This window comes from Cynara cardunculus (assembly GCF_001531365.2).
Source record: "Cynara cardunculus var. scolymus isolate 2C chromosome LG 12, CcrdV1, whole genome shotgun sequence".
Lineage (NCBI taxonomy): Eukaryota > Viridiplantae > Streptophyta > Magnoliopsida > Asterales > Asteraceae > Cynara > Cynara cardunculus.
Genome location: NC_037539.1, coordinates 2,838,840 through 2,864,568, shown reverse-complemented (window position 1 = coordinate 2,864,568; position 25,729 = coordinate 2,838,840). Strand labels below are relative to the sequence as shown.

The window sequence follows — 25,729 nt, the reverse complement described above, 5'->3', positions numbered from 1 at the left end:
TTGTGCTTCTAATTTCTAAATTTTATCTTATTAAATAATGAAACAACATTTTAATTATTATAAATATAATATTATTTGTTTCTAAAAAATAGCCTAGTTGTTTTATAATATTATTTAAAATATCATAAAATCAATTTCATGAAGAAAAAAAAAATAGATGTTAATGTCTTTTATCATGAAAATATATTTCATTGCAAGTTTAATTCTAGACTCGCTCGTGTCAATAAAACAATTTTAATTATTAAATATTTGTATTTTTGTTTATATAATTTTATTGTTATCGAAATGAGATGATGAAAATTATTAGAAAAAAACTGAGTTTATTATTTAAAAGATGATAATAGTCTTTTTTTTTTTTTCCAACGTATGATGTAACAGGTTTCTTCATTTAAAGTATGTGAAAATAAATGATTCTCGACTTTTCTATTGAACTTTAAGCTTTAAATAAGTGATAGCTAATATACAGTATAAAAAAGCAGTATGTTCGCTATCGCTTTCAAAACCAATTCATTTAACTTTAGTGGGAGTATGCACATAAATCAAACTTCAAGAGATTAAACCAAATCATAACTAATTAAAAACTAAGCCCAACAAGTCTCTTTTTTTATCTTTCGATCATACTTTTCTTTAGCTAGTTAAGTATCTTTCAGTTCGGCTTTAAAAAAGATCCCATATTAAGTGGTTTAGGCTGTATACCTTTATCATGCAGATATTTCAAGATTAAATTTGAAATTAAAGCTGAAACGGGTATGATTTGGGTGGATTTTTCCCTTATTTAGTAATATATGAATTACCTTAAAAGATATGATATATGTAGAACAATTATCAAATAAGATAATTGTTTATATAGTTTTAAATTTCTGTCAATTTTATTTCTACAGTTATTTGCATGAATTTTTTTATTTACGAGGTTTCTTATCTCTAACCAACGTCACAACTGCAATGGTCATCAAATCAAAGAGTATAGTTCAATTTTTGGCAATACAAATAGTTACAGAAAACCACAAGGGTGGTCCCTTATTAGTTTGAGCTTGGCTTCAAATGTCAAAAGTACCAGGAGATCTCAGGTTCAAATTCAAGGAGGAATAAAAATCCCCTTGTGGCCACGGAGGTTCAAATGCTGTGACTTCGGGCTATCTGCAAAGCAGGTGGTCGTCCTGGGATTAGTCGGCTCGCATAGTGGGTTGAATATCCAGGTTAATCAAAAAAAAAGTTACAGAAAAATAGTCATGCAATTATCAAATATTACAAGAGCATCATATTCAAATTAATTCCATTGAGCGTCTATTGAGTACTATCGAGCTCCATCAAGCATTGTTTGAACCTAGGTTTGCTATCAAGCTCCCTGTCGAGTAGTTATCATGTAAACATGGTGACGTCATATACTTTCATTCGTAAGTCAATTTCAAATGGGTTTATTTTGAAATTGCTTATCTTTTTAAGATCTATGCGCTAGCAAATGTTTTTGAGATCTATCGACTATTTATCGAGCAATTAACATGTAACCATCATGAGGTCGTAATTATTCACTTGTAACTCAAATTGAGACGATTTTCTTAAATTGCTTCTATTTTATTAGATTTAGGGGGTGTTTGGGATTGCTTATTTGAAACAACTTATGTTTTTTTACAAAAGTCTTTATCAACTTATTATAAGTTAGAATGGTTAACTTCTTCAAAAACTCTTTATTACCGGTTTGGCAACAGTATAAGCTATTTATCAAAACACTCAAAAGTGCTTATTACTGGTACCACATCTGAATAAGTCAATAAGTTATTTTTTTAAGCAATCTCAAACACCCCCTTACTTGTTGACAAACGTTTCAAGATGCATCTACTAACCATCAAATTGTTACCGAATATTTATGATTTATATTTGTTTGATGATAAAAAAAGAGATTGTGTGTATAATTCAAAACTTCTGGTGATCAAAACATAGAAATTAAATTTTAAATAAAAAATTAGGGGGTCGTTAAGGGATTGTTAGAAAAAATATTAGAGATGATATCCGAACTCGATAATTACTTAGATCGTGTATGCAGTGGGTGCTATTGGAGTGTGAGTTATGCTTTAACGTCGATTGATATTTCAAAAATAAATTACAATAAAATAATTATTTAATTCATTTAGTTCACTTTAATTATATCATCATCTTATTCTTCATCAATGACTCTCCCACCATCCATTGACCACTACAAACACCAACAACGACATCATCAAACACCAAAATCCAAAGTTACAACTCTCTAACATATATACCCAAAATTTATAAAGAAAACCTCAAAATACCCAAATTCGTACAGAGACAGACAGGTGGCGGTGGAAATGGACTGTCTGGTTATGATCCAAGCCCTTCGAAGTAGTATGAGATTGAGTTCGCCGTTTGGCTCTATAATCCAAGACTGCAAGACGATTCTTCGTGATGTCTGTTTGTGAAACGATGGCAGACATGGTAGCCCATAGTATCGCTAAGGACTCGTGTTTCTATCCAGATTTTGTTAAGGACGAAACTCGTTTGTCTCAAGGCTTCTGGTATCCGTTTGATTTTGTGAATTGAAGGGTGAAGTTTCTTTGGCGACAAAAAAACGTAGAAAAATCACAAAAAAGAAAGATCATAGAGTCAGTAGACATGAATATTGCCTAATCAAGATTGAGATCGTGTTTCAATTAGGTAAGAAGATGAATAGAACCCCTTCAATAATTAGCGGAAAAAACCTTCTAAAAAATGAACCAACAAAAAACCCTATATTCACATACTAAAATCGTAAATAGAAATGCCAAAATGAGGTTCGTTCCTATCATTTTATAGGTTTAAGGCGCTTGTAAAAAAGGTTGTCAATAAACACGAAATCTTTTTCTATTTCACCTGCCCAGGTTTTTCACTGTTTCTGCATCTCAATACTTTTGACTTAAACTTTATGTTCTGTTGTTTTAATTTAAGGAGGAGTTCATAGAACCTATATTTTTTAACCTAAAAAACTATCTGAAATCGGCTAAGAAAGTTTTGAAGTAAAAAAACTTAAACCGATTTTACCGTTCCCAACTCTATGTCATTCAAAAGGAGCGGTGAGGCGTAGTGATGTCGTTGTGTGTAAAGTGATTGTTATTTATTCAAGAAAAATTTTCAGAGACTTAATCATTCAAAATAAGAAAGTTTAATGATATTATGAATAGAAATTTTTAGTAACTAAACCAAATAGATGAAAAATGGGTAATCAAATATTTGAGTCAACACATGATTGAAGTTCATGCATCGATCATTCAAAAAAAAACAAATGGTGGAGAAGAGGACACCACCACCATTAAAGCTTTTGTGAATTGGTAGCTACCATTTGTCTTTCCATTTGTAGAAAAGGATGCAAATAATTGGGTATATTTTTTTTATTTATAATTATATTTTGAGTTTTTTAAAATCCGTCTCTTTTTTCAACCAGACTAAATCTGTCTTTTAAGTGTTTGATAATACTGTTTTGACGCTTACTGTACGTGTTTAGAATGTTTATGTTTAAATTCAAGGATATAACTCTGATCAATTGATACACAAGAATTTAAAGTTACATACTAAGATTAAAGTTAAACCGAAAGAGTTAAAAAATGTTAGTATTAGGAGTAGTGAACGGTATACATGGAAAAAAAATATATAACTTTTGTTTTAGTGACTCTCAAGCTTTTGTTATTGATTTCCAAATTCAAAACGGTTATTTTTATCATTAAATGTCGTGATTGACTTTTGTGCAAAGAATATTGCGTGTATGTAAACATCGACCCGCCACTTACTAGATTACAAAGATCAACGATGGAACTCTTTTGTTGATGTTGCAAATTTTAGATAAACTACAAAAAATATTCTTTATAACTGTTTATGGCACAAAATGTGATTCAGCTTGTACGTTGAAAATACTCTTAACTCGGTTATTTCACATCATGATAATCGGTAGAGCCCACCTATCATATTGAACGACAATGGTCAATTATTGGGGTGCGAAATCGTCCACTACTGAATGGTATTAAGCGTATTTGTTCTTTCTTTTTGTTTTTTCATCAAAGTAAAGATTAGAAACAATCAATAATGAGCACATAAAATTTTGATACCAATCATCCAGATTATATGTAATGGTTGTGTCATATGAAAATTTATAAGTAAAAGCTTCTTGTTGATAAGTTCTGTAGTGATGACTTGCCATTTTCTTAATTTTCTTTTAATTAGAAACGTGTTCGAATTGAATATCTTGAAAGCAAGAATCGTGTAGGAATAAAGGAGATCGTGGAGGAGTGGTCCGACAAAGGGGGACATTTACAGATGCGGCAAAAACGTTGTTTACAGCCACATAAGGTGCAATGGCCGTCCACCGTCATCATTGTGTTGATACACAGTTTCTCAGCATTCATTTTCTTTAACTTTCATTCTCTTGTGTTTGGTTTCTATGATTTTGTTGATATTAAAGTATAAGATCTCTGACATTGGATCTTACCTAACTTTTGTGAAGATTCTTAACGAATAATCATCCGTCAAGAATCATTCATTGCTCTTTACTTATCATGCTAAAGAATAAAATCTACTGCTTACAATAGAAGCATACCGTCAGCTTCTACTTTGATCAGTTTGTTGAATGTCTTTATGTATTACACAGAGTAAGGGGCTGTTTGGCAGTTGCTGAATGATTTAGTTCAGAATAGTTAAGAGGTTAGAATGGCTAAGAGGATAAGAATGGTTAAGTGCTGAATGAAACAAGGTTGTTTGGTAATTGTTCTCTGAATGATAGCAAATTACCATTTTAACCCTAGTTATGATTTAGTACTGAATAAACCAACATACAATTACCAAAGATGATGTTTCTTCATATCAGTATCAAATCCTCAAGAAATTGCAAAATGTCGATAATCCAATCATCATTAACATTCTTACAAACATGAAATAAGCAATAAACACCATCAATTTCTAAAGAAAAATGATAAATTCCCTAAACCAAACCCTAGATTTATGCAAGATCAAGAAACCGAGAGACGACCTGCTGGAAGAGGCGGCGACGAGCGACGAGGCGGCGACGACCTGCTGGAAGAGGCGAAGACGGCGACGGCGACGAGGCGGAGACGGCGACGGCGACGAGCGACGATCGACGAGGTGGAGACGGCGACGGCGACGAGCGACGAGGCGGCAACGAGCGACGACCTGCTGGAAGAGGCGGCGACGAGCGACGACCTGCTGGAAGACCGGCGACGAGGGTAGGGGGAGGGAAGACCGACGATGTGTGTTGTTGGTGGTTATGGAAGACCGACGAGGGGGGGAGAGAAGACGGTGATGGGGGGAGAAGACGGTGATGGAGGGGGGAAGAAGGGAGGGCATAGTTGGAAAAATCAACATCTGAATGGTTTAGTGAGGTATAGGATGCAAAATGGTTAAGAGCCAATTGTCACCATTAAGAGGTTCTATTTTTTTTGCCAAACAGCCTCCGCCTCTTACCGATTAAGAGGCTGCCTCTTAATGTCATCATTAAGAGGCAAACAAACAGCTCCTAAATATTTACAAGTTGGGTTGTCTTGAAAAACAAACCAAATAGGTTTATGCATAACCATCCAATATTTACCACTATTAATATCGTGATATCAGATGAATTAAAGAACATACATGCACATATATATCATCAAACAATTGAATATAAATGTTATTCTCGCTCTTAACAAAACCATATATCGAGAAACATGTAGTGAAAAAGAATGGAATTTCTATATCTTTTTCGATTGAAAAGAATAGCTTTACCTACAACGTTTAAAACCGTCAATATAACAAAATGAAAGTAATCCTCTATTATTTAGGATTTCAATTTAGATAAAAAGATTAATCAATGTCCACATAGTTTTATCTAAAACTTTAATGGTGAAAAAAAGACTGATCACATCACTATATATATATTTATATATATATATATATATATAAAAAGAGAGAGAGAGAGGTTGGTTATTATACAACCCTTGACATTTGTGCAATCAATACAACTCAATCTCAACCATCCATTTCATTTGATTAATATGTGATTTTATAGAAGTTTTGATTGTTTCCTAATATAAAGTATTGATTATAATTAATGAACCATATTCATCTTTCATAAATATTCAAATCATAATAGATGAACTCTCATCATTTCCATAAATATCTCAATTTATTGGATTGCATTGATTGTACAAATGTGATGAGTTGTATTTGAAACAAATTCTCTCTCTCTATATATATAGAGAGAGAGAGAGAGGGGTCTTAAATCAATTAAATGAAGACCACAATTAAGAAGACCACAATTAAGTGGAAGAGGAAAGAATCCATGGTTAAAAAGATTTAGGCCTCACAACTTGGAAATTGCTCTCCCTTTGGATTATACCAAATCTTTTTTACACCATTCATTTTTTAGCATACAAAATGGTCCTCCAAAAAAGGTATTTTGTTTCAAAAAGATGGTCCGAAAAGTTAACATTTTTTTTATCGGTGGTTTTGGCATACAACTCTTTGAGTTAAATGATGGTGAGCTATGTGTATTTCTTCTTTCTTTATGTTCCATTCTTATCTAAAAAAGGTCATGTGTTTTAAGACATCATTTGTATCAGTTTGATCAAGAAAACCTGTTACTTTGAAGTTTAAAGTATACAGATCATAAATCATAGATACAGTTTATATTAACAATGTACATTTTTATTCAGATATCATTTAAAAGTTTGCTATTCTATCTATAAGATTTTTCTTGCCTTTCCAAAAGTTATTTATTTTCATTAAGGTAAAGATGATAAGATAATACAGTTTGTAATGATGTGTACTAGAGATGCACATAATTAAGACTTCCAAATTCGTGTGCATCTCTAGCACGTGTACACAAAACTTTCATGCGAACAATTTGGTTGCTCTTTTAGTAAGTTGGTTCTTACCCTTACGAATATGTTTTTGTAACACATTTTTAACTTGGTAGATACTTGTAGTGAAGATGTATGTGACAAGGGTGTGTTTGGTAAGGAGACAGAGTTGGACGGAACTGGACAAGATTGGACTAAACAGACGTGGGTGAGGTAGTCAATTGGAAGAATTGCAGAAGATATTAAACATTTTAATTTGACATGGTTAGTTTAGTAATTTACCAATCTTGCCTATCTTCCTTATTTTTGTTCCACCTATTTTTGTGGGACGGGGAAAAAGTTATTTTGTCTAATGTTGCGCCAAAAAAGGTACAAAGGGTTTTCATATTATCTTGTACCAGATACCAAATGCACCATAAAGGAACACATATACAAGTTATGTAGTGCAGACATCAAGTTTTTCGATAAGAAAATCTATTTCCTATGTAAAATAAGCTTCTTTTTTCTATAGAAAATACTTTTACCATTCTAACTAACTGTGAATCACACATTAAGTAATGCCTAATTGCAAGTAAATGAAAGTAAAGACACCCTTTTGCACGATTAACACACATACAAGTCTTTCAGTAATACATCAAAACTGAACAGAGTAACAGGCCTTCAAACAACAGAACCCATAATTAAAGATTCAAAACGAATCAACTCGTAGCAAACTGTTATCCATAAATTATGCTTTAATATATAATTCAAATCACATATATCCCAACACTCAACACATATCTCTAAGCTTCTTCTTATCTTGTTAGGAGTGCTCTTTTGACATTTGAAAGAAAAGCTCAAGTGATGCTCAAAGGGGATTGAAAAGGGATGATGATTGAATGTAAAAGTGGTCCTTAGAATGTCAATGGGGTTTCAAAAGTAGAAAACAAAGTGAACACATCATTCTCTATGCCTTTATCTTGCTATTCATTCATGTCCTACACAAAGCTTCATCTAATATTTGGTTTTATCCTTTACTGACCCATGTCCAAAGATTCTGTAATTTTTCTTTTTGCGTTATTTAATCTTTGTCGTTAATCCTTTAACGTATATACCAGTCATTAAAACGAGGGTTTTGTTGTATTTTCATGTCATTTAAATACGCAAAGAAAGATCAAACCGAATATAATTTTAAAAGTGTTTTTTTGGAACAACAAATTGTTAAAAAAAATGTAAGAAGAGATCTGTTTTCTTTTATTAACATGGATATTCAACCTGCTATGCGAGCCAACTAATCTAAGAACGACCATCTGCTTTGCGGGTATCCCGGAGTCACCGAATTTGAATCTCCGTGACTACAAAGGGACTTTTATTCCTCCTTGGATTTAAACATGGAATCTTCAGACACTTTTGATCTTTGAAGTCTAAGCTCAACCAATCAAGCATCATAAGAAGAGATCTTAACTATTACATAAACTGGATTTAAAATATGTGGTTAAAATTTTACTTTTAAGCCTAAATAATTATTTCACATATTTTTTAATTAAAAATAATTCTTAATGTGATAAAAAAAACAAAGGCAAATAAATTATATGCTTATTTTTAATTTAATATCTGTATTATTATATTAGTTTCTTTTTCTATTTCAATTTTCTAACAATTTTACTTTTTTAACCCTTCCTTCAAAAGAATCCCAATAATGGCAGAAAAGGAACATATGCCGATATGCGGCAACCGAATAGTGCTTTCTCCTTTATACTTTGGGTTAATTTACATCTTAAGCCCCTCAATTTATAATATTTTTACAATGGTTAGGTTTTTAAAATAATTTTTACTAAAACGGTTTAGTTGAATAAGACTTTGAAAATTCTAACTTTGTAAAACTATAAAACGAAAAAAACACGGTATTTGATAGAGGAATTCACACGTACGCAATATCTATTTTTTTGGATGGGTGTCCTTTGCTAGTTTGGACTAATCCCGATAAATTATGATGACAAGAAATCAGCTTTGATAAACTCAGTAACTACAATTTTTGTGTATGCATGGAATAGAATATGAGCAAATGGGAATCCCTAGGGCCTCCACTATTATGCTGTAACCCCTTGTGATTTAGGCAATATCTAATTGTGTGATTTTTTTTTTTGGTAATGGTGGGTGTTAGACATAGTTTTCACAAACCTCTATTACTTCTATAAGACCTTGAAGATGACAGTCATAAAAATCCATAATTGTTTATATGTGAATCGGTTAATTGGTTCATTTGTGAATTATTTAATTAGTTTATATGTGAATCACATGGGTTCATATGTGAATTACACGTTTACATATGAACATATAACTCATATGTGAAATTACGCGTTTGCATATAAACATATAGTTCATATATGAACCCGTTTGCCACATATTTGTAAAAGCTATGAAAAATACTCTCTTTATTTTTTGTATAACCGTAATTGTTGACCATTCAAATCCGATTTTGATCGTATGAAGAGTTAAGGTCATTTATTTATTTCTTAAATATTTACCACTTCTCAATATATATATATATATATATATATGTGTGTGTGTGTGTGTGTGTGTGTGTGTAGTGAGAGCTATGATCATTTGTTAACCATGAATTTTTTTTTATATTAGGTTCATCTCTCACATGGTAATTGATGTTGAGGGTATAGAGATAATTTTTCTTTTTATTCTAAATCGATTTAAATTAATGGGCCGCTACAATATCATCCAATTCCATAATTATAGATTAATTAATATGTTTATTTTTATAATATAATATAATTCCATGTTTTTAGCTTAATTAATATGTTTATTTTTATAATATAATCTAATTCCATGTTTATAGCTTAATTAATATGTTTTTTTTCCACAAACATACATGTAAAGATTGTTCATCATTTGTTCTTTGTGTTCATATGTGAACAATGTGTAACAAGTTGTAAACAATTAATGTTTAATACGTGTTTAGTGTGTGTTTATATGTAAACAATGTGTACGGAAATATTGTGAACAATATGTAATGGAAGAGTTGTGAACAATGTTCAGTATGTGTTCATACGTAAATGATGTGTAACGGAAGAGTAACTAAAGATCGGGAGTAAAGAATGATTTTTCTTCCAATAATATCCTTGTTCGTGTATGTTCATCTTGCAAGTTAACGTATCATGCTCATTATTATTACAAAAATGCCATCATAAATATGATTCATTGATTTCCAAGATGAAGGGTTGTGATGGGTCAACAAAGTTAACACCATATATTAGGTTAACAAAACAAGCTACCAAAACAAGCTATGGATAATGCATACATATATCCATGATCACATGGACAAAGATCGTCTGTCACCATTAGATTTTCTCCAATCGCGGGTTACCATTGTCCACCCTAACTGGCCACTGTTTTCCCTCACACCACCATGAACCCACCCACCACCATCGGCGCACCTCACCACCATGATCCCACTCTACTCATAACTCATTGTTCTTCCATTCCCTCCATCTTCGGTGTCAACCCCTCTCCTCTTTCCTCCCTACTCTGTGACCCCCAATGTAGCCTCGTAAGTCGTACATGTTATGCATTATGATCAAATCCACTCCTACCTTAGTGAACCTACACCACCGTCGTCATCTTACCACCGTGAACCTACCCCTGCTAGTGTGTAAGTGTGTGTATTTTATGTTTTGATGAAACCCACCCCTATCACTATGTGTGTATGTTGATTCCATAAACAAAAGCAAAGTTTCTGATGGCTTCCTGAAAACATTTGTGTACGAAGTGGAGTCGATGACTGTAGGGGAAGAGAGAGTTGGGGGGGGAGTGTGTGTGTGTATGTTTTGAAGGAAGAAATGATCGTGGGAGCTAGAAAACGTAGACAATGGAGCTACCCACAATGGCAGATGGTCTTTGACGGAGGGATGGAGGCTTGGAGAAGAAGATGAATGATGTTCATCTTTGGCCCTCTAAGTTTATGTGTTTACATTTTTGCCTCTAATTAGAAAATGAAATTCAAGAAAATGAAATGATTACCCTTGGTTTTAATAGATTTGTTGAACGACCGTTTAGTCTAGGGATCAAAACCATGAAAAAGTGCATATGACAAGGACCAAATCCACAATAAATGAAGTCTAAGGACCAAATCCATAATAAATAAAGTCTAAAGACCAAATTTGTAAGAAACACGATACCACAGGGACCAAATCCGTAATTTACTCAAAAAACTTATTATAAGGCCATTTATAAAATAATTTCAATTTTAGAAAATACAAAACGGTAATCAATTTTTAAGGAATGATTTTTGTGAATATTCTGATTGATCGAGGTCAATAATATACAAGAAGACTAGAAATAATTGATTTAATAATATTTTGTTATTATAAATCATATAAATCAATTTTACCAATAAATATATCGATTATCTTTTAATTTAAATATTAACCCAAATAAATGAACCTTGATTATCTTACATAAATATATGTACTGTTTACTAACTTAAACATCAATAAAAAATTTAACTTATAGAAATTAACAAGTTTACATTTAAAATCAGTTATACAATTTAACAAATTTATATAATCTATATTATATTATAAAATATTTGATAGAAACTCTTAAAACTCATTTTTATGCATGAACTACTGTCTATTGATGCATATTACTTAAAATTCAAGATATAACTTATTAAAGCTCTATGTTTGAATTCTTGTAACTAACTGCGAATAAACATAATCAAATAGAGAATAAATATATTATTTTATAATATAAAAAATCTAAAATATAATTAGGATAATTATTGAGTTATAACAAAATAATTAATTATTACCTTTATAAAAATTATGTTATTAAATAGAATATAAATTACTTTATTATTGAACCTAAATTAAATTATAATAAAATAATTTAATTAAAAAATTACATAAAAAATGAAAAATTTTAAATAGTTAATTTGGCACTAATATCGATATATTTTTGTCAAATTTTTATGATATCTTCAAATTTATATTTTATTAAAAAATAAAAACATTATCACTTTTTCAAAATCAAATAAGAACATATTATAACATCGACTGAGATAAAAAATAGAACAAAATATTAAAATTAAGATATATTTCGTTGCATGTCACGAATCCCCTTCTAGTTATTCTAAAGCGAGACAAGGGTGGGGTTAATTGTCCGAACCGGGTCAATGGGTAAGCCCATTGGTTGTTGCAGAATGCAGAATGAAAGATTGGGCCCTACGCGTAAATGGGCCCCTCTTATTGTACGATTTGATTAATAAGCCTGTCCTGTGTAATCGGCCCACAATTATTCAACTTTTCAGGCCCAATAATGTATTGTTAAATCTCAATTTCTTTTAATCATTTCTAACGTCTCAATAAACAATTTGTAATGATATATTTATGTTTGGTTTTGACTTATCATTTATACAAAAAGTCAACTCCCAAAAACTTGGCAAGAATGATAATCAAAGCGCTATTGTTTTTATGGTGTGACCGTTTACCAAATGCTTATTTGGGTTAATGTTTACCACGTCACATTAGATGAATATCGTAAGGAACAAAAATATTACCCGATAATAACGAATGTAACAACTGAGAGTCTTATCTGGTAAGACGGTAAGTAATGACGATAAGCGATAACGTTGAATTTTACAATTAAACGCTTACCAGATAAATGTTTAGGTAAACTAGCCCTAAATTTATATATGTTTGAATTTATTTATCGATTAAAATTCAAACACCGTCACTAGAAAGTTTGACGAGGGATCTATAATATTTTGATTTTATTACGGTTATAGAGTTTAATTTAAACTAATATATCTAAAAATAAGTTAACTTTTGATTTATGTATTATTTGATATATAAAACTAAAAAAATTGGTGAAAAAAGGAAATACGTTCAATAATTTTTTGGTAAATATATGCCAAATAATTTAAAAATTGCCTAAATACATAATAAAATAATATTAATAATAATTTATAACATGGAATAATAATTTTTGAAATCGTATTTATTATTATATAAATTCGATACATAGTTATGAACATGATTTTTTAGTATGGTTGTATTTTTGACCAATGCGAATTTTATCCATTGCATTTTATAGGAAAATTAATTAAAATAGTTATATTTGGTTTGTATTTTTATATTTTAACCATTTTTCTTTTAAAATCATCAAAACATAAATAATGGCAAGTCAGTATATTTCGAAGGGATCAAAATGTGAAAAAAAGAAGTTTTGCAAAATGTAGGGTATAAATATGTAAATTTAAAAAAACACATGGGTAGTTACAGACATATTTTTGGTGGTCCTCCTTTATAGATTTACTCTTTGTATATTGTGGACCTGGTTTAAAAACTTATATTTTTATATTTTGACCCCTTTATATAATGCAGACTTGTCACACTTATAGACCGAGTGATATATTGGTAATTACGGAAGAGAAATGACTAAAAGGCTGTTTGGTAGTTGTTGAATGGTTTAGTGCAAATTGATTAAGTGATCAGAAAGATCAAGAGACTCTCATAATATAATGTAAAATGAAATATAATTGTTTCAGAATTATTTACAATGAAATTAGGGCACTGAATGATTAAAAGAGAATCAAGATACAAACTCATTCAGATGATTTTAGAACCATTAAAATACAGACTTGTTTTTTGTCAAATAAAATTCACTTTTTAACGATATAGAAACTGCTTTTTAATGGAACGATTAAGAGGTAAACAAACAACTTTTAAGAGATGAATCATGCGATCAAAATGATTATTTTAATTAATTTTTTTTTAAATATATAAAAAATAAAATATTTCTATTTTTTATTATTATAGCTTAATGATTTTATTATATTAAGATTATTTTATTTAGTAAATAAATAATAATTGTGGAATGGTTTGTACAAAAAGGAAGCAGTGGAAGTGGAACACGGAGCAAACCACGGTTGTTCCTCACGAGACACCGAATCCGCCATTTCCTGACGTCATCTACAACCACCGTCCGCCACCGTGTTCCGCCGTCCACGTGCACTCTACCACATCAAATACTCTTCGAATCTTCATCTCTTTCTCTCTTTCTCTCCCTTAGTTCATCACAAAAACACACATTACATTCTCTGTTACTCACACACACACACACATCTCTATTTTTTCACTCTACATCTATATCTCCGGCGTATAAAGGGGGCGAAGGGGAAGGCCCTTGATTCGGATTCCCCACCCCTATAATGTGATCTATACCCGAGAGATGCACGCTAAAATCCGGCTGCCCACTAGTGGACACAATACCCCTTCGCCACCTGCCTCCCCCCTCCGCTCCCCTCGCCTCCGCCACCCTCGCTCCGGAAAACCCTCCCCCCGATTTGGTTTTGGTGTTTCCAACCGTTCATTTGCTCAACGTCTTGCCTGGATCGTCTTATCCCTCCTATTACGTCGCCAAGGGATCTTCCTTTTCGCTCCTCTTCTCTACATCTCCGGTATGTTGTTTTACATGGGGACTGTCTCTTTTGACGTTGTTCCCGATGCAATCAAGCCTCGGAGGGCTCCCGGATCAGTCTATCGGAGTCCCGAACTCTATGCTAAACTTCGCCACGAGATGGATGCTGATAATTCGACTACCGATGCGGTTAGTAGTTTCCAAAGTTTGACCTAATTTGATTTGGATCCTGTTTTTTCGTTAAGATCTTGTTCCGATTTTTGAATTACAGTAACCTAATTAAATGATGGTGTACTCGATTAGCTTTTTGCATATATGAGCAATTACAATAATAATAGTGAGATGGTGATGCCTGGTTTTTGTTCAAGCTGCTGTGAAGAATTCACAAACTATGGAGGCTACAAGTGCTTGAAATTTTAAAACTATAGTACTATGTCTATACATATATGGATTGAAAGTGAGAGATAAGACAGATATTATATATTTCCTTTGCCTTGGCTAGATCTGTACATTCAATAAATTCTAATTCACCTGTATTGGTTCTAACTCTGAAGCTCTGGGTTCTTGAAAAAGACTTGACTTTTTATTATTTTTCAATTCTTTTTGTTGGCTGAAGATGACAATAGCTGTAGCCTGTAGAAGAGTATAAACTACCATGGAAGATGGTAACTTCAAGATTGTTCATTATATATAATAAGCTGGAAATTAAAATGTATATATATCCATGTATCTTATAAATTTAAACAGCAGCCGAGAACATGGCATACAAGGTGGAAGTAGTATCTTAAGTTGCAAAATTATTGCAATGCTGAGGTCAAGCATGGAAAGCAGATCTGTTTAACAAGATCAAAACAAGATATATGGTGGAAAATAATCCATGCTTTCTATTGATCTGATTTGCTTATGAAGAAGTTTGTAGATGTGTTATTTGGCGGGAGTTAGAGAAGCACAGGGTTATCACTTTACTAATGGATGTAGTTGTAACATTTAATTGGTGCGGAACTAAGTAATACATTTGTCGCCAACCCCTTGTTTTTTTGCTTGGTAATGCCAGGATTTATTGTGTATAAAAGGATGACATATCATGTCTTGCTGTTTCCTAGTGTCTTTCTTCTGATATGATGCTCATTTCATATGTGGAGTGAAGCCAAGGACTCGAAAGAAGTTGATGTTTGCTAGTGTTTTTATTGGTTTGTTCAAAATGCAAGTAAACTAATCAGATATTTAACATTGAATGTTTATACTATATGCTGTCTATAAAATGAACATAGCCTTTATGTACAAGGGTGTAGTATTCACATAATTAACTTGAGAGGTCAGAAGAAACCACCATAGATGGTTGCATACATGTTTTGTGTAGAACATTCTAGCTGGTTGTTAATATTGATCCTAGTCTTCTGAACTTTCCAAATTTCTGTGAGAAGGATTTTTTTATTTCTTTGCTGCCTCCTAAATTTTTAAATTTCAAATTCGGTGCTTGATTGTTGCTTTAACCTTTCAATTTCAGTTTTTTCTCTGGCTAGAATCAACATATGATTGACATATAATAGTTAATAAATAAGTCATTTGGAAGTTCCCTTAACTACACAACTATTATATAGGCTCTTCTTGTAACCAAGTGTTGTATAACAGAACCTAAATGTTTGTACCATTGCCTGGGAGGCTTCTTCAAACCATGCAAGTAGTTTTAAGCAAATAAACATGGTCAGCATTACCCTTCAAATGTAAACCCTTGGGCTGACACATAGATATTCTCTTCAAGTTCACCACAAGAAAGTTGATTTTACATAGAATTGTATTAAAACTCTAATTCATGCATAGAAGGCAAATGGAGTTTGAAGAGGAAAGAGTTGCACATGACAACATGTGGAAAAGCTTCATTAAAGTCAGCTCCCTCTACTTCTTCTCTTTTGGTGGCTTAACTTGTTTTCAGGCTGATTCTTCTCGGGAGATTTCATTCCTTTCACTGGTTGCAGTTTGCACCCAGTCACTCCTGTGAGGAATTCTAAGGAACATCTTTGTAGATTATAGGGTGGATCTTGTAACTTGTATTTGGGGCATAATCAACACTTCCCATATTATATTGCTTTTGAAATAAAACGTGTATCTCTTGTATGTATATGTGGGTGTGTGTATATATATGACATTTTCCTTTTATTATTTTTCTTTCTTGTTTTAGTATGTTGCTGCTGATGAATTATCTGATATCATTACTAGTGACAAATAGATGCAAGTTATGCACACTTAAGAAATATAGGCAATTCCCCTACATGGTTTAACAAGTTTTGGTTCAATGTATATTTATTTATGCTTTGACTTATACAGGGAACATTAGAAAAAAAAATACAACTTCAACTAAACCTCTATGCTAAACTGGCTGGGTAGCCCAGAAGTCCAAAACTGACATATTGTGCTTTTAACATAATCTTGAAGATACCTTCCATTTTTTATGATATTTGTAGCATGTAGCAAGTATGATTTTAGATGATATTCCTCTTCAGCTATTTGTTTCTGATTTATACTAGACTTAATGTAGATGTCAACTATATGGAAACATGCTAAAGGTGGAGACTGGAGGCCTTGTATAAACAAGTTTTCAGGAGGTATGAACACTTTCCCATCTTCGAAACAGGAGAGCTAGTTGGATGCTTCTTGGGATCTAATAATGCCATTGCTTGTTCCATTTCGATAATTTAACCGATTTATGTCTCAAGTTACTGGGTCTTGAAATGAGTTGATTGCAGAGAACCATGTACAACTTTTTTTTATATCTTCGTAGGTTTACTGTGCTTGAAATTAGTTATCTTTATTCTTTTAGGCTTACCGGAGTCGAATGGATACATATATGTTGAGGCAAATGGTGGCTTGAATCAGCAGAGGACATCGGTAGTTTGAATGTTTTCATATCAATTTAATTTCGATTTTAGCATTATAATACATATGTAGCTTGTCTTCTTCATTTGCAATCGCCTAATTGCTTTCTGTCGCTAGATTTGCAATGCAGTTGCTGTGGCGGGATATCTTAACGCAACACTTGTCATTCCCAATTTTCATTTTCATAGCATCTGGAGGGATCCAAGGTTTGTGAACATGATCTTCCACTATAGTCGCTCTTGCAAGTGAATTTTTTACATGTTACTTGAGCAATCAAGTTTCCTATTATATGATCAGATTCGGTGTTATGTTTATGTTGAAGTATTTGTGTGCTTTGACTACTGCAGCAAATTCAGTGAGATATACGATGAAGATTTTTTTGTTAAGACCTTGGAAAATGATGTACGGGTGGTTGACACAGTGCCTGGATACCTGATGGAACGATTTGACCGCAATTTGACAAATGTATTCAACTTCAGAATAAAGGCCTGGTCACCCGTTCAGTTCTACAGGGATACAGTTCTTCCGAGGCTGCTAGAAGAAAGGTGAGCATATTTTGTTTCAGTTACGATATGGTTTACTATCTGATGTGGATTTATGGACCTTTGATTCGTTTGTAATAATTGAAAACATTGGATATGCAAAAAGTATTCATTTGGCCATTCTTCCCATGTGACTAGCTAGTGCAATGCTCTATCCACTTTTTGATAGGAAAATGTTGAGGGTGCTTTTGGTACATTGGACATAACAGAACAAGGATCACTGTCCCATGTTTAGCATGACTTTTATGTGGAATATGGAACAAGGTGGAACAAACCTATATTTTATCAATAAAATCCAATTCTCTTCTAAAACATCAAATAAGCCTCCCTCTTTACATTTTATTCATTCTTTAAATTTTATTTATTTTATCTTATTCCTTTTAAACTTTCACTTTACTGTCCTCAAAATATTATTTTTATATGGTTTCCATAGTTTGGTTTATTATGTAATTTATTAAATATTAATGACAAAAAAATAATATAGAAAAGGTATAAAATAAAAATTGGAAATGGCATAAACCTTTTATTTTGGTATCATTTTAATCTTCTTGACAAAAACTTTCTAATGATATATTTTGTTATGATAGATATATCTTTTATTATAATCTAATAAATTACAAAACTTAATTAATATATTTAAAATATATAAACAACTCATTAGGGATGAACTGGTCCTTTTATCTGTTCTGTCCTGTCTTACCAAACGCTAAATAGTTGTTCTATCTTGTCCAGTCCTATTTTCTCATGTCTTGTCTGGATACCAAACGCACCCAAATTGCTTGATTACTATCTCTAGACATAAGTATGTATAACATTACGATTTGTTTAGTATGCTACATATTCTCTGAAATTACCCTCAAGGCATTACTTCTTGGTGTCATTTTTCCCTTCTCTTTATGAGGCAAGGTGCGCGTTCCCTCAAATACATTAACTTTTCGTGTCTGATATGTGTTAATGGTTCAGGTTCATAAGGATTTCTCCATTTGCAAATCGATTGTCGTTTGATGCTCCTCCTGATGTCCAACGTCTTCGATGCTTGGCAAATTACGAAGCTTTACGATTTTCAAGTCCTCTATTGACAATGGGTGAAACATTAGTTTCAAGGATGAAGGAACGCAGTGCAAACAATGGTGGCAAGTACATTTCCGTTCATCTACGCTTTGAGGAGGTCAGTAGTCTATTTATATATTAGTCCGTGATGGAGAATGATATATGGTGCAGTTAATAATATTGAAGTAAAATGTAACGAAAATGTCTCATCAAATATCGGCTTCCGTGCTTTTTCAGGATATGGTTGCTTTCTCTTGCTGTGTGTATGATGGTGGATCAAAAGAGCGTGAAGATATGATAGCTGCAAGGGAGAGGGGTTGGAAAGGAAAATTTACAAAGCCGGGTAGAGTTCTTCGACCCGGTGCCAATAGGGTAAATGGAAAATGCCCCCTCACACCTTTGGAGGTAACATCCTTTGTTTCTGTATGTTTGTCGACTGAAAATTGCTTGAAAATATCGGAAGACTATGAAATTAGTTCGCTATACTCAAAAAGGTTCTTATTCCCTTTATATTCTACCTTCTTTCGACATTTTATTAGGTCGGTTTGATGCTTAGAGGAATGGGATTTGATAAAAGTACATCCATCTTTCTAGCATCTGGAAGAATATACGATTCCGAGAGACATATGGCTCCTCTTCTAGAAATGTTTCCTCTTTTACAAACCAAGGAGATGCTCGCATCTGCCGAGGAACTTGCTCCATTTAAGGTTTGATCATCTTTCACGACTAATTTGAATCCAAGCTGTAGGTTTCCGTTAAGTCTTGAGCTGACTCGTTTTACTGCTTCTAGAACTATTCTTCTAGAATGGCTGCTATAGATTATACCGTTTGTCTCCATAGCGAAGTATTTGTAACGACTCAAGGCGGAAACTTTCCCCATTTTTTACTGGGCCACAGAAGATATCTGTTTAATGGACATTCCAAGACAATCAGACCCGACAAACGAAAGTTAGCAGTATATTTCGACAATCCCAAGATCGGGTACATATCTAGATTCACACTTTATAGAATTGAAAACATTTAGAAGTTGTATATAATGATCTTTTTTGTGATATATTTCTTCCAGTTGGAAAACATTCAAAAGGCACATGTTAAGCATGCGAGCCCATAGCGACTCAAAAGGAATCGAACTGAAAAGGCCAAACGACTCCATATACTCATTCCCATGCCCAAATTGCATGTGTCGTCCAAATAAAACGGAAGATTCTCGAACAGCCTCCACACCATGATTCTAATTCTAGAATCAACCGGATGAAACGGGTTTCTCCAGTTTGGCAACTTGGGTGCACATTTTGTGAAAGCTAAGCTAACAATGAAATTCTTTATTTTTTCCATCCTCCGAGCTTAAATGATGAGCATTTTGAGGTTCAACAACGATGAATGTATACTGGAACGACGTGGTTTAGCAGGACATCGAGTTGTACATTATTATTCCAGAACGAGAAAAGGCCGCTGTTTTCGTTGGATGATGCAGACATAAGAAGCTGGATTGCTGCAAATATATTTAACATGGTCATCATGGTGGTTGATGTTGTACCATAGAGTGAATTTGATTTTCAGTTACATAGCAACATTGAACGATTTGTGATATATTTGGGACCCACATATTTTGGGATCCCTTTTGTTAGATTCTATGGATAAACAGGTTTTGTTTGTTGTGATTATTGTAGTGGAAACACATCTCTTTTGATGCATTTTGTTATAACTGATTATAAGGACTTTGGATGCACGATAATTTATGTAACGACGTTGGTGGTTGACATGGCATACTTTATGGTGGAGATACAGCATCTCCTCCGAAATTTAGAGAAGTGTTTCACGGTATATTTGTTGGGGGTGCTTGACCCGTAACGCCCCACGTCTTCAATCCGCCCCTACCGTAGAAGTATATGTTGGAGATCGATGGGTACTCATAAGGATAGTTTTCTTTGAAATCTATTATGTTAAAAAATTAACGGAGGTAGTCAAAACTCAAAAGGACAAAGACCGGAAAGAATCACGGACCACAGTAACTAAAACGGGAATTAATGAAAAACAGGGACGAAAACTAAATTCTAAATAAACTGCAGGGACTAAAAACGTAATTTACTCTAAATTAGAATATAATTTTCAGGAAATACCGCCATTACCATGAACCTACCATGAGAAAGAAAAACAAAACTCTGACTTGATTGATATTTTAAACTTGAAATAATCAGGGAAAAATAGTCTTCGAATCTCTGTAACTTAATCACTACTAATCAATTGCCGATTCAGCCATGGGAATCGTCGGAACTATGACCTCTGATCAGCTTCAATTCTTCAATTCTCAAGGTATGAAGTTCTTCTTGTTCCCCCGAACCCTAACTTCTTTTCCCCTGATGCTTTTTACTTCAATATGAGCTGATTTTACAGGGTATCTGGTTATTGAATCTTTCTCAAGTTCTGAAGAGGTTGAGGCGTTAAGAAAGAGGATGGACCAATTGCTTGATGGCTTCGATTGCTCTTCCTCTGCCTCAATTTTCTCCACGAAGAACCAGGTTCAGTTTATTACTTAAAAGTTTAAAGTTCTCTTGTGTGTTGACCGTTTTAGTCGGAATGAATATCTGTAGTTCCAATTTCCAGCTCCTTCATTGATTTGTCTAGATTCAGATGAAAGCAAAGTGCAATGTTGAATTAGGGAATAATGAAGAAGTGATAAGTGATTGAAATTACGATTAAATCTTGATGAATTTTTGGGTAACAAATGATCTATTTGATGAGATTATATTAACTCCGATTGAAATATTCATGTTAATTTGTTTGTTCAGCAAAGGACAAGTGATGACTACTTCTATGAGAGTGCGGACAAGATATCGTTTTTCTTTGAAGGTAGATGTTGTTAATATCTTGAACATGATTGGATTCTTGGGTTGATGAGAAATTCCAATTGAAGTTTTTGACTATTAATCGAATATCTTAAGCACTCATAAGAGGAATCTTGTGGATCAAATTGATGCTATTGATGTTTTGTAACGATTATAGATGGACAATTAGGTTTGAAACTTTGCAAAAATGGAATTTATTGCATTTATTTTGGTATCCAGTAGCATGCTGAAACATCTTTGCTATTGCACCGTACAAATTTGTTAGATCCATTTCGATACTTCGTATCAAGTGTTGGTTTCTGCCGTGGCTGACCAAGGCCATGTTTGGCAACTATAAGCTAGCAGCTTATTGATAAAGTCCAACCATAAGATAGTTTATATTTTGAGCTTACTGAAAAAGCCCAATCATAAGGTAGCTTATTTTTCGAGCTCATTGAGAAAGCCCCATTTGGTTGGCCATAAGCTTCAAGTAGCGTTCTAATAAGCTCCGGGTTTTTTTTTTCTATTTCTTTTTCCAATTATGCCCCTTATTATTTTCCAATTGATTTTTCAACACCTCCTTTTTAGGCCAATTGTACTTTGTCATCTAGTTTTATCAGCTAGTTTTTACCAAATATGACTAGTTTATCAATTAGCTTATCAGCTAACAGTTACGTTATGAGCCAACACCTAGCTTATCAACTAATTTGCCAAACATAAACTAAATTTTGTTGAAAAGATATTTTCAAGTTCAAAGGCAATTCTTTTTCAGCTGTTAGTATGATGTTTTTCCGCAGGACCTCCCCTACAGTATCGTCACCACAGTAGAGTTTAACCACCTGATGCTCTCTGAATTTTTTTGACAGAAAAAGCATTTGATGATGATGGAAAATTAAAGCAACCGAAGCAGCTCTCGATAAACAAAGTTGGCCATGGTATGTGAAAAATATAATATGTGAACCAAGATAACGAACCCACAGGGGAATATGCTTTTTTATTCAGTTGTCTTTGTAAATTTAACATTTTAACATATTGCAGAGTATAATTTGATGCTCCTTTTTGTAGCTCTGCATGATCACGATCCTATTTTCAAAAACGTCTCTTGCTCGGATAAAATGTCAGGGTTATTATTGTCATTGGGATACAAGAGGCCTGTCATCATTCAGTCAATGTACATATTCAAGGTATAGAGCACTTACTAAGAACTTCTTCTATGCATTTGCAGAAGTAACTTTTTGATGTAAGGTTTGTGTACAAGAGGCCTGTCATCATTCAGTCAATGCGGCAGCCTCTCGATCCTAGTGGTTGATGCAAGGTGTGTGTACATCCTACCCCTCCCAGACCCTACTGTCACGTGGGGTATACTGGGGTCGTTTGGTTTACTACACTGGGCTGTTTGGTTGGTTTTCAATTTCCACTAAGTTTCTGTATGGATAAAGTTGACTGCGTGGATTAATCTGTCTGTATAGATTGGGAGGATTTTTTCATAGATGAAAGGAGCGTGTTTTTAATTGGGACTAGCAGCAGGCTTTTTGCACAAAGCTTCCCCTAGAAGCTTAAGCCACTTTCTATATCATTAAGCTACTTTTTATATCATTAAGCCACTACCAAGTACCAAATAGTCATGTATAGCTGACCGTATAAGTTGTGATTCCCGTTAAGCTCATTAAGCCGCTACCAAACAGTCATGCATAGCTAACTGAATAAGCTGTGAGTCCCATTAAGCTGTTGGCAAACAGACCCTGAATCACTTGGTTTACTATTGCATTATTTTATTATGTTGGGACTTTGAAGATTTCAAAAACATGGTTATGTATCTGTTATTTCAGCAACCAGGGATAGGGGGCGAAGTGGTTCCTCACCAGGACAACTCATTTCTATATACTGATCCTCCAAGCTGCACAGGGCTATGGCTGGCCCTAGAAGATGCCACCATCGTTAATGGTTGCTTATGGGCTATTCCTGGATCCCACAAAGGTGGTTTTTGGAGCATATGTGTGTATTCATCCTTCTTGATTCCTGTCGAATTGTATATAATATTTGAAGTTATTGATTTCAGATGGGCTGGTGAGACGATTTATTAGAGATGATAAAGGGGTTCATTTTGACAACCCCTCTCCATCTTATGACCAAAAAGATTTTGTTTCCATTGAAGTAAAAGCTGGATCTTTGGTACTTATCCATGGTGATCTTATTCATCAAAGGTTGTTACTTCAACTCAAATCTAGTTATAAGAAGACATTGCATTGTTTTTTATCACTTAGGGGTTGTTTGGTTGATTTTCCATCAAGTCCTACATGGATAAAGTTGTCTATGTGGATTAATGTGTCTGTATAAATTGAGAAAGTTTTTGTTTGGGAGAGTTTTTTCATAGATAGAAGGAGCGTATTTTTTAATCGGGAGGGACAATTTTGGAAGAAAAACTTGATTTTCTGCGTAAAGCTCCACCCTAAAAGTTTATCGATAAGTCACTTTCTATATCATTAAGCCACTACCAAACAGTCATGTATAGCTGACTGAATAAGCTGTGAGACCCATTAATTTCATTATGTTGCTAACAAACAAAGCCCTTAAATCTTACATGTAATCTTGATTACAGCTTCGAAAATCAATCTTCAAAATCAAGACATGCTTACAGCTTGCATGTAATCGATACCCAAGGTTGCAAATGGGCTGCAAACAACTGGTAAGTACAGTTCTAATTCGTGTTTCTTATTTCTTTTTCTGCTAATAACGAAATAACGGATTGGATTTCAGGATTAGAAGGAACGTGGATCCTGAGCCCCTCTATGGAGATCTTAATTAGTTCAGGTGCGACTTAATTTGTCCTTGTTTGAGTTAAAAGTTGAATGGATAGAATCTGAAATCAAGAATGGGAATGGAGACCCAAATCCAACAGGATGGAAAGATGCTAGTTGGTTAGACAGACAACATTTAATAATCCAAAAGTACATTATTAATTTACAAAGGGTCCCCAGTTTTAATTGTTGAAATTAAATTTGGCGTATGATGAGTATTTTGTACAATCTTTGTTCCTTGTTACAGATGTAGATCCCAGAGGATGGAAGCTCAAGGTCCATGCTTTATGTACTGAACTCACTTTTCAGAAAAGCCTGTTTCATCATCAACCAAACTTCAATTCAATCTCTTTGATTATATGTTATCTCAATCTAGAGCTTTGTTTGTTTGGTTTAAATGTAGTTTGATATGATTCTGAATATGTTATTCAGCATGAAATGAAATGAATAAAATATGATAATACATTCGGGTTTTTATCTATTTTGTCATATCTTTTTTTGAAAGTATATAATATTTATAGTTACTTGAAATAGGCCAGGATGACATTCTTTTTTGTTGGTATTTATCCTGGGAGCTCGCCAATTAGTTAACCATTGACGAAAATGGAGGCCAAAGACCCGGACGCTAAACCCTTTGGAGGTTTATAGAAACCCTTTTGAGGTTGATATGAATACCAGAAGTTAAGGCATAGAAATGGGTAAAAATGTATGACATCAACCCAACCACTGCTTTTCTTCTGACTTGTCAATTTTACTTGCTATTTCCTTGCTTTAAGAAACCCCCCAAACATTCCCCATATACAACCCTACTTACTGCTGGTCACTCCCATTTTTACACACACACACACACACAAAATTTAATGCATATACCCATATTATATTATATATATATATATATATATATATATCCAAAATTCAATATATATATATATATCCAAAATTCAATATATATATATATATATATATGTATCCAAAATTCAATATATATACTGAACTATAAAATTTGTAAGATTCATAACAACTTTTATTTAAGGTTTTGTTTTACATGATTTTTTTCCTATATAAATATAATATTTTTAATGTATTGATTAACGTATATTTGTTTCACAATGTGCTTGTTTTATATGTATTTGCTTTATAATGCGAAACTTTTTTACTCTTATTTTTTTGTTTCAAAAACACGCAAAAAATGTTCATATTGTGAACCGAGTATATGTGAAACAAACACATTTTTTGTGAAACTGATTTATGTTAGTCACCATATTAAATTCTAGATATAGATGAAAAAACTTCATATGAAATAAGACATGATATACTAGTTCTTAAGGTTGTCACATTTTCATAGGTTCTCAAAAGAATATCCCGCCATCATTATATATATATATATATATATA

At 33.1% G+C, this 25,729-nt stretch overlaps 2 protein-coding genes across 4 annotated transcripts; both read left to right on the top strand.

The window, feature by feature from the left end:
* Positions 1 to 13,789: 13,789 nt before the first annotated feature.
* On the top strand, positions 13,790 to 20,414 carry LOC112523551 (protein ESMERALDA 1). 2 transcript variants are annotated; one of them, XM_025133199.1, is made up of 10 exons: positions 13,790 to 14,435; positions 16,783 to 16,849; positions 17,065 to 17,132; positions 17,238 to 17,326; positions 17,468 to 17,665; positions 18,626 to 18,830; positions 18,950 to 19,117; positions 19,252 to 19,419; positions 19,503 to 19,693; positions 19,779 to 20,414. In XM_025133199.1, exons 1-10 carry the CDS (start codon positions 14,058 to 14,060, stop codon positions 19,939 to 19,941), a joined length of 1,695 nt encoding a protein of 564 aa, XP_024988967.1. In that variant the 5' UTR covers positions 13,790 to 14,057; the 3' UTR covers positions 19,942 to 20,414. The 2 variants fall into 2 exon arrangements, with proteins under 2 accessions (XP_024988967.1, XP_024988968.1); XM_025133200.1 differs by having other exon boundaries at positions 14,363 to 14,435; positions 16,772 to 16,849.
* Positions 20,415 to 20,859: 445 nt separating this feature from the next.
* Positions 20,860 to 24,810, top strand: LOC112523544 (phytanoyl-CoA dioxygenase). Of its 2 annotated transcripts, none has more exons than XM_025133191.1 (10): positions 20,860 to 21,025; positions 21,107 to 21,231; positions 21,502 to 21,562; positions 22,404 to 22,472; positions 22,603 to 22,721; positions 23,367 to 23,514; positions 23,597 to 23,741; positions 24,137 to 24,223; positions 24,295 to 24,348; positions 24,583 to 24,810. In XM_025133191.1, the coding sequence occupies exons 1-9, from the start codon at positions 20,971 to 20,973 to the stop codon at positions 24,341 to 24,343; spliced, it is 858 nt and encodes a 285-aa protein (XP_024988959.1). In that variant the 5' UTR covers positions 20,860 to 20,970; the 3' UTR covers positions 24,344 to 24,348; positions 24,583 to 24,810. The 2 variants fall into 2 exon arrangements, with proteins under 2 accessions (XP_024988959.1, XP_024988958.1); XM_025133190.1 differs by having other exon boundaries at positions 20,863 to 21,025; positions 22,576 to 22,721.
* Positions 24,811 to 25,729: the final 919 nt, after the last annotated feature.